Source organism: Phaseolus vulgaris, chromosome 2 (genome assembly GCF_051622355.1).
Source record: "Phaseolus vulgaris cultivar YP4 chromosome 2, ASM5162235v1, whole genome shotgun sequence".
Classification (NCBI taxonomy): Eukaryota; Viridiplantae; Streptophyta; class Magnoliopsida; order Fabales; family Fabaceae; genus Phaseolus; species Phaseolus vulgaris.
Genome location: NC_143499.1, coordinates 38,053,866 through 38,063,177, shown reverse-complemented (window position 1 = coordinate 38,063,177; position 9,312 = coordinate 38,053,866). Strand labels below are relative to the sequence as shown.

The 9,312-nt window shown below is 31.9% G+C and overlaps 2 protein-coding genes across 7 annotated transcripts; one reads left to right on the top strand and one right to left on the bottom strand.

Annotated features, from left to right (window-relative positions):
- The first annotated feature begins 842 nt into the window (after window positions 1–842).
- Window positions 843–5,035, top strand: SC35 (serine/arginine-rich splicing factor-like protein, putative). Of its 6 annotated transcripts, none has more exons than XR_011081171.2 (11): window positions 843–1,195; window positions 1,281–1,359; window positions 1,460–1,539; window positions 1,630–1,696; window positions 2,274–2,345; window positions 3,010–3,219; window positions 3,312–3,528; window positions 3,626–3,765; window positions 4,029–4,230; window positions 4,335–4,516; window positions 4,629–5,035. XR_011081171.2 is itself a non-coding variant. In XM_068613700.2 (8 exons), the coding sequence occupies exons 1-8, from the start codon at window positions 1,120–1,122 to the stop codon at window positions 3,629–3,631; spliced, it is 807 nt and encodes a 268-aa protein (XP_068469801.1). In that variant the 5' UTR covers window positions 843–1,119; the 3' UTR covers window positions 3,632–3,908. The 6 variants fall into 6 exon arrangements, 1 of the variants encoding a protein (XP_068469801.1); XR_011081170.2 differs by having other exon boundaries at window positions 4,610–5,035; XR_011081173.2 differs by lacking the exon at window positions 4,335–4,516.
- A 2,336-nt stretch (window positions 5,036–7,371) lies between these two features.
- LOC137809745 (heavy metal-associated isoprenylated plant protein 45) lies at window positions 7,372–8,629 on the bottom strand. The gene is made up of 3 exons (XM_068610831.2): window positions 8,498–8,629; window positions 7,886–7,958; window positions 7,372–7,796 (listed from the first exon to the last, which is right to left on the bottom strand). The coding sequence occupies exons 1-3, from the start codon at window positions 8,501–8,503 to the stop codon at window positions 7,600–7,602; spliced, it is 276 nt and encodes a 91-aa protein (XP_068466932.1). The 5' UTR covers window positions 8,504–8,629; the 3' UTR covers window positions 7,372–7,599.
- Window positions 8,630–9,312: the final 683 nt, after the last annotated feature.

Genomic DNA, 9,312 nt, shown 5'->3' with positions numbered 1-9,312 from the left:
TTAAAATAAAGAAAAATATTGTTTAATATTTTAAATTTATATAGTTTATCTGTTAAAACATATTTATTAACTAGTAAAAAAAATATATGCAACAACAGTATATTATTCATTGTATTTTTCTTACCTAAAGTAAAGAAGTAGTCACCCTAACTTTAAGGTAATATCAATAAAAGTAATGAACTAACCCTACTAGATAGTTAGTTATTGAGTAAATTTTGGTTAGAAATATTTTTATTAGTAATACCAATTATTAATAAGTATCTTCATTTTGATCATATTTTAAAATTTGGGTTAATTACTATGTTTTTATCCCTCAAAAATATTTTAAAATGCTAGTTATATTTTTTAAGTCTGTCTTGATTTTCTATTTTTATTAAATTGAAATCGTTTTTTAAATTCCAATATAAAAATAAAAAAGTTAATATTTTATTAATATTAACTTTATTGAATATTTTTAATTATTTAAATAATTTATTAAGTTAATTATTATTATATAATAAAAATAATATATTAAATTAAGCTGTGATGTGATGACTCCGACATGTTACAGTTATTTATATAAGTACTATAGTTTTTATGATAAATATAAATTTTTATGTAATAAAACTCTGTGCTTTAAAAATAAATAATCTTTTAAGTTGTTCAACTGTGAGAAAATTATTTAATAATAAAAATCGAAATTGAAGTTATAATTTAAATCAATAATTTAATTTAATATTGTATATATATATTTAACTTTTTAATATATGAATAATTATCTTTGGAGTATTGAAATAATTTCGAGAAGAGAATGATACTGTGAATAGTATAGTAGTAAAGGAAATTATTTATTTTTGCACATTGCTGCATCGTGGAAAAATTTCCTTGAAATAAGAGAATAAAAATAAAAAATAAATAGAAATATAAAGAAGATAGAAAGAGTTGCATGTGAAGATAAATAGAGGCGGAGGCAGAGCGAATGTTCAAGAAGGTTGGTTCTGCGGCCAACGCTTCACAAACCCAAACCCTAGCCCTTCTTCTTCATCATCTTCTTCTTCTTCCTAATCCCTAATCTCTCTCTTTGTCTCTCTCTTTTCTTCATAATCTTCTTCTTCGGCTCTGTCTCTCTCTGTAACAAACATGTCTCACTTCGGACGCTCTGGTCCCCCTGACATTTCCGACACTTACTCTCTTCTCGTTCTCAACATCACCTTCCGTACCCTCTCTTTCTCTTTCTTTTCCTCTTATCTTCAATTCTTCTGCTAAACCCTTAATCTAACGTTCGATTACGTTGCGTGCAGGTACCACTGCCGATGACCTATTCCCTCTCTTCGACAAGTATGGGAAGGTCGTCGACATCTTCATCCCCAAGGATCGAAGGTTATTTCAAATTTCAATTTCAATTTATTTCCCACAGTTTATTCATAATCTTTTTTTTTGTTTAATGATTTGTTCTGCATTTTTTATTTTTGTCGTGAAGGACCGGTGAGTCGAGGGGTTTTGCCTTTGTGCGTTACAAGTATGCTGACGAGGCTCAAAAGGCCGTTGAAAGGCTCGACGGTATGTTTAGTTGGTTTTAATTAGTTCTTTAACTCTTTGTTTGTTTTGTTTGGTTGGATTTTGAATGGAAGAGTCTTGTAAGCGTTTCAGGAAGAATGGTTGATGGTCGGGAAATAACGGTCCAGTTTGCGAAGTATGGGCCTAATGCTGAGAGGATGTAAGTGCTTCCCTTGTTTTTTTTTTGTTTTTTTTTTCTTGTTCATATCTGTTGTAAATTGTAATATTCTTGTTGCCCTCTTTTGAATCAACCTTCATTTTGTTTTACTATATGTAATTACTGCTTTGGGTGGGTTTTTGTTTTTGTTGCTTTTGAAAATGAAAATTACTTGATGGGATTATTTCACAAACCCTCTTTTTCTCTTGTGAAGTTTTTGCCATTGTATCTGTCTCTATTTAGAGATTCACCGTGGTTTTAGCTTAACTTGCAAACCTATACTGTTGTGTTTGTGTTGGGGGGTGTTAGCATTCCATGTGCAGTGGTGGTGTTGGTAGGGCTTGAGATTGAGAGCTGCAAAGAATTGAAGAAAATGATATAATCTAATCTGTGTTCCCATTTTTCTCTCTATAAATTTTGGTCGACAGGGTTTGGAAATGATTAGTTTCAAAAGTCAACTTTTTTAATAACAAAGTTCTGAAAACACAATAATCAGACTGGCATTTTGCTCCAATTTAATGATTTTGCATGAAGAATACATGTGCATGTCCATTTCTTATTTAAGTTTTTCAATTTGCAGTCACAAAGGAAGGATTATTGAGACAGCCCAGAGATCAAGGTACCGGTCACGAAGCCGTAGTCCCAAGAAAAGGTTTGCTGTTGTTAAATTCACTTGCTTCTTTGAAGTGTTGTGGTTACTTTACTTCTATGAGAAGTACTGAATTGTTGAACCACAATTGTAGAGTTATTTATCTTGTTGATAGTATGCTTTGATTGCTTGTTTTGGGTTGAGTTTGATGTTCAATTTCATATTTTTCTCAGCTTTTGTTTTTATGTTATGAGTTGTCCATGTCATAGCTAAGGAATCCTCACTGGTATTATGCTTTTGTGGCAATCAGGCCCTATATCATTCAGTCTGATTTTGGACTTATGTTATTTATTTTGAAGTAAAAAAAGTTAAAACAGGTCTGTGCAGCATATAACTAACTTTCTCTTATCTAGTGAATGCATTCTCCCTTTCAACTGTCATTTATATTGCTATACAGACTTTAGTTAACATACAATTATGTTGTCAAATATGTTTTAACAGAATTGTGTTTGGAGTAAGAGTTTGGGATTTTTTTTTCCAGTTTTATCTTTTGAAGAAAATAGCTATTATTTCCCCCATAAATTTATTATCAAACATTCAAAATGCCATTTATCCAATCATTTTGAAAATTATTTTGGCAATTAAAGTTATTTTTAGCCATGTAATTTGGTTGTTCATTTTTCAGTTGATGTGGTTGGAGAAATGAATTTATTAATATCATCTGCAGGTATCGTGATGATCACAGAGACCGGGATTATAAGAAGAGAAGTCGCAGTAGAAGCTATGATAGGTATGAACGTGACAGGCACCGTGGGAAAGACAGGGATTATCGTCACAGAAGCAGGAGCCGTAGTACCAGTCTTGATTACAAGGGTCGTGGGAGGGCACGCTATGATGATGAGCGTCATAGTAGAAGCCGGAGCAGATCAGTTGATAGGTCTTCATTTGTTGATATATAGTTCTTGCAATTGTTTTTACCCCATTTATAATTATAATTATGTTTGACTCTTTCATTGATATTCTTTATAGTCGTTCCCCTGCACGACGCAGTCCTAGTCCTCGGAAGAGTCCTTCCCCGCAGCGCAGTGCTTCCCCCCAAAGGAGTACATCCCCTAGGAAAAGCCCACGTGGTGAAAGTCCAGCAAATCGTAGCCGTGATGGACGATCACCTTCCCCGCGCAGTGTATCACCACGTGGTCGCCCTGAAGCTTCACGAAGCCCTTCTCCTCGAAATTCAAATGGTGATGTAAGTAATGTGTCTTAATGCAGTAATAGAATTTACCAAATTTTTAGTCAACAAGGTATTTATTTGTTGTGACTTTTCCATTTTTGTTCTCTTGCAGGAGTAAGATATGTTTCACATCAACAATTCTAGAGATGATGGACTGTTGCACATGTAGCTGTTTTGCTATTGTTGGATCTTTTAGTCTGTGAATGGTCTTATCAGAGTCATTGAAGGATTTTATGATCTAAGTGCTGTTTGGTAGGGTCAGACTTCCTTGATGTTTGGATGTTTTTATATTTGGACTTGCTATGTCATCTACTTCAGTGTTTGGTAACTATTAGACCTTGTAGTTGATAGGATAATTCTATCTCAGTTTAAGGGATTTTGCCATTTTATTTTCATTCTACTGTTTACAGTTTTCTCTCTCCACATCTCCATTTTCATTTCACACTTTATTGGAAGGAGTGACTGATCTAGTAAGCTCAGTTAATTTATATTGAAAAACTTATTGGGTTTTATAGTTATGATCGGGAAAAGTGATGGGGGGCCTGATAGGCGCATGTTGACTTGTTGCTGTTGATGCTGTTTCTGTGTCATTGATGATTGGTCGTGAATTTGATGCTGGTTGCAAGAATATGCCGATTTTAGGATGATTTTTTACCAGTGTGCTGAATAAACAGTCAATTAGTTGACTTGGTTTTTTCCTGAATGATCTGATAATTGGTAAGCTTTTTTTGGTTTACTTTCTTGTTTCTTCTGAGATCCCTCATAACCATTGAGAATATTCTGATTTTTATTTGGTAATGGTGTTTGACCTTGGAAAAAAGTGTCCTAAAAGGGATTCTTGATGCTGTGACGAAAAAGTTGAGCCTATTTTGACATGTAGCCGATGCCCCTCATAGGAGTTGGACCTGTCATTTGTTGATTCAGATGCGGATACTAAACATAAAACTGTGGGTCGTAAATATGAACTTTAATGTGCTGGTGTTTATTTGGAAGTGGACAAATGGTAACATATTCATGGTTACTTTTTTTAGGATATTCTAATGGATAATTTTTAAAGTTGACCTTTCGAGATTATAACATCTGTCACTTAATGTAGTGAGATACGTTTGTTGTAGCACACTGCTCCATGACACTGTAGCTGTGAGGTGGTAGCTGACGCATCTTTAGTAGTAAGATTTGCATGTGTTCGTGAATAATTTCAAGCACTAACCAGTTACTGTAGCTGACTTTTGCTGCCCTCTTTGCTGAGATCGGGTTGGCAATGGTATTAGCAGTTGGTACACTGATGATGGCTGTCTAGCTGTGCTGCTGGTTTCTGTTGATTCCAAAGCCGCATGACAGAATTGTTTTTTCTGCTGAACTGGTGATCTGTTTTTGTAGCCTCAGTTTAAGTTGTTCATTCGTTCTAATGGCATATGAAAGATTTGTTGCTTTTACAATTGTGATGCTGGTTAACATTGTGTCTGGTTATTATTGTTTTACAACTGAAATGACCAATGTGTTTGCAACCAGTTTCTCTTAAGCGATCGAATTTCTCTAGGTTGGAGATGAGCACTTCAATTTATTTCATTTGTCGGCCATTTCTTTGAATCACTGGCCGTTATTACTCACAGCGAGTATTAAAGAGGTGCTATTCTGCCTGCGCAAGCACGCAGAGCCAATACAGTCTTAAACTAGGTATAATAAAGATTTATAATTGTTCAGTCTTGAGCTTATTAAGATCTAGTTTAGGTAATATTTTTGTTTGACTAGTGTTATAGGTATTCCTAGGTAGTGTTGAGTGTTTCGATTCTTTGGGTATGTTTATTAACCTTGCTCCCACTATTGTTCCGCTTTATAGATAATGGTGGTGGATGACTAGGGTTTAGAATGAAATTGGAGCATTTTTATGATGAAATTGCTGTAGTCCTTTAACTTTGCATGATTAATGAACTTCTTTCTTAATCAGGGTTGTTGAAACTGATTCAACTAATTGTATATCAGAAAACCAAAAATTTTAAGTATTGTGAAACATAATTTTTATTTGATTGAATTGTATTTTTGAGATGTGGCATTTACAGATTTCAATTTAATCCAAATTGTCATTCTGCGCTTTACATAATTTTATTTGTATTCAAGGTAACTCACATGCATATTAAATTAAAAAAAGGAATTGTCTCTGGTTGTATTTTCGAATTTAAATTTAGGTATTTTAATACACTTTGATGTGTTATATTAAATGTTGTTTAGAAAATGTTTTGTAGTTTATCTATTTTCTTTTTGCATATTATGCGTGGCTTATATTAAAGAAAATTCAAACAAACAATGAAGAAAAATTATATTAATTTTCAACTTAAATAAAACAGAACATAATTAATATTAGTAATATTGATGTTTTTATTGAAACAAATCTTTTTTTTAGTACTAAATGATTATTCAATTTCTTTGATAAAATTATGTTTTTTTAAATAAGTTTTTTCGAAGGAAGTTGAAAGAATAGGGATGGTAGAGTCTCTTATTTTTTGCATTTTAATCTTCTATCTACAGGAGGTTAACTCCTAATGAAAATAACGATTATTTGGATTTAAATATATAAGAGAAGAACATAATCGAAAATGTCTAGTTGATTAGGTGAAAGAGTCAAGATTTATGCATCACATTAAATAGGTTATTTTATCTAACGTGGGACTCGTAAAAGATACTTTGATAAATTAAAGTTTTTAATTGAGTCCAAAACATTATTTCTTTATATCTCCTAAATTGAAATGCCACTCAAATTAATATTGCTAAAAAGTGATGTCTTAAACTCTTTGATACTAACATGTTACATCTTTGTATTTCGGACGGTTGCAAAAGAATAATATAAAAATATTTTAGGATTAATTAAGAAAATCAATACAATAGTAGTCTAATATAAAATCTTTTTTCAAGACTTTGAACCTTTTTTTTTTTTTACTTTTTTAGATTCACAGTTTACTTTTTTTACTAAAAAATAACTTAATTTAAGACCTAAAACTTATTTAAGGAATTTTCTTATTAATAATTGTAGTTATTTACTTTTATCTTTATCTAATTTGAAAAATTAAATCTAATAAAAGCTACAAATGTTGAATATTTTTATTTAAATTAGTCGAATCATTCTGAAACCCAAACTGTTTTCTCAGGTAGAGAATACAATTGTTTAGGAATATTGCAGAGCAATAATGGAACGAGTCTTTGGTGAGAAAGAGGAAGATACATGGAGAGAACTTGTGATTGTAAATATAATACACACCATCTCAATGAAATTTGACCAAGCGGTCACTGCAATCATGAAGTTTCACAGACACGTAATATATATCATAACAGTAAAGCATCAAAAGCCGAATAAGTAAAATCTTTATTTGAGAAAAAAAAAATTCATTAAAACGTTAGGTTCAATAAAATGAAGATAAGATTTCAACAATGAACAAACGAATTTATTTTATAGAGATAAAAGTCATAAATTTTAGAAGAGAAAATGTTGTGCTTCTAACGGACTAGGTAGAATAATTTCATATAACTCAATCAAAGAATATATCTAAGCAAGAATATGAAATGGAATTTGTCAGAAATGTTTCATATCAAAAGTGAGAAATCGCAAACTATGCACTGATAGTCGTTGGTGTACCACTATTAATGTTGACTTAAGCCTTGTTTCATACAAGAAATTTTAATTTTAATTTTTGTTTTTTATGATGTTGTGGACAGATTCTTACATCAACTTGCATTAAACTTAACTACACTTAAAAGGGAACATATTTTAAATGAGATTTTAAAAATACACCTTTTATATTTTAGTTTATGATCTTTCAGTAATTAATTGCAGTGAATGCAGACAAAGAAAGCTTGAGTTTGAAATTTGTAAAAACACCAAAAGCCTCAAAATTAGTTGGATATGTCTCTATTACACCCTATATTCTTTGGACATTCTGATTGATCATGATTTCTGTGGAAATGAAAAGCAAAATGAATACACACTAGTGTATATATCTATCATCCCACACTGGGCAAAAGGTATTAAAGTCCAAAAAGAAACCCTCAAAATGAAAGATATATGAAATTTGGTGTAATTGGGGATGATAAAAATTAGAAGAAGCTGAAGGGGTTGAATCTCAAGTTGGTATAATTGGCACTGACATAAGCATTAAGTAACTCATTCTGAGCAGACCAGAAATCAGCCTTCAGACCTCCTCTCCTAATCGCCTTTAGAATTTTGTTCTTGTGTGTGTATCCACTCACTACTACTTTTTGGCAGTTAGTGTCTACCTCAACTTTCTCTATCCCTGCATGTAGTAATGATCCATATGTTAGCTCAACAACCAACTCAGAATTATTGTAATACTGATTAGCAAACTCTTCCAATCAAACAAACCTTTTAATTTTGAGAGGCATTTCCTTAGTCTTTTCTCATGTATACAAACCATCTCCACTTTTAACTCAACAACCTGCAAAGTAGAACAAGTGATATTGAATATTTTTGAACAGAATTGACTCCAATGTTAAGAACTAACCAGACAAGGTTAGATTAGCATGTGTCATTAATGGCATCATCACTGTAACTGATGTTATCTCCTTTTGTTTATTTTACAAACTGATATTATTTGCTTAAACAATAGTAATAACCTTTTAGTTTTGATGCAATTCTTTAAGATGTTGTTCTCCATCAAAATTGAAATTCACCTAAACACTTGTACTGACATTTAATATATTAATAAAAATTGAATTCTAATTTGAAAACAACATCAAAAACACCTAAGAATATCTAAGATCTGTCTTCAAATTGTGTTGACAGACCATGCATTATGCTTTCATTTACTAATTTAATGAATAACATACTCTACAATACAGCTATTGAAGTTAAAAATACACACAATCTTGAATATTTTTCTGCTTAATGATTAAAGGCCATGTATGCAAGAATGAGAGAAAATGTCTGAAGGAACCATATAACAGTCTATGAGATTAAAGGTTACAAGAATAATACCTCCATAGAAACAGCTGAGAGGAAATAATGGCACAGAATGATAATTTGGAGAGGGAAGACAGGACAGGAGTGAAGGATAAAGTGAGACCGAATGAGTTGAAGACAATTGATATGAGAGTTAATCAATGAGAGTGAGACATTCAAGGTTATTTATATATGTTAGACAGAAGAGAAGATCAAAAGTTGGAAGAAACATTAAGTGAGGCGTCTCTTGGATTTTAAACTATAATATAAGGCAAAACCATAAGCTTTTTCAGACAGAAGCACCTTAAACTTTAGAATATGCGACACGGGCCTCGAGGTTTTGGATCCAACCAAAGCAATGAGTGTATGAGAATTTGAAATGATTGGCTTTGACAGGTCCAACATCACTTTTTTTTCCTTTTGACCGAAGTTTCACTCACATTCAGATAGGAAACAAAGAAAGAAAGAAATCAGACAAGGACTTCTTGGAATTGATGACAAGTGCATCAGCATGATTAACATCTGGCACATATTGCATATTAAATTATCATATGTAATACTCAAACTCTTTCTATGTCATTATTACATAAAAAAACTTTTAATTCTATGTTTTTGTCATGCTTCAGATAGAATTTCAGTATCATTATTAGTTTTCCTCAGTGATGCTTAACTATGTACTATGGTTAGAATGTTTTCATCTTTTTGGTGGATAGAAAGATAGAAGATTGAATTTGGCATTTTTGCATAAACAATAAAGTGGAGTGGAAACTGCTTATTGTGCAATATGTGGAGGCATGGTATATGAATAAAGTAGATGAATTCTTTTCTTGTTATCTGACATATGGTATTTG

Bases quoted from the DNA above. Each gene is read 5' to 3' on its own strand.
- SC35 (XM_068613700.2), top strand. From the start codon at position 1,120: ATGTCTCACTTCGGACGCTCTGGTCCCCCTGACATTTCCGACACTTAC. The intron at 1,540-1,629 runs GTATGTTTAGTT...TAAGCGTTTCAG, and splicing joins GGCCGTTGAAAGGCTCGACG to GAAGAATGGTTGATGGTCGG. The intron at 2,346-3,009 runs GTTTGCTGTTGT...TATCATCTGCAG, and splicing joins AGCCGTAGTCCCAAGAAAAG to GTATCGTGATGATCACAGAG.
- LOC137809745 (XM_068610831.2), bottom strand. The intron at 7,797-7,885 runs GTTTGTTTGATT...TACTACATGCAG, and splicing joins ATGCCTCTCAAAATTAAAAG to GGATAGAGAAAGTTGAGGTA.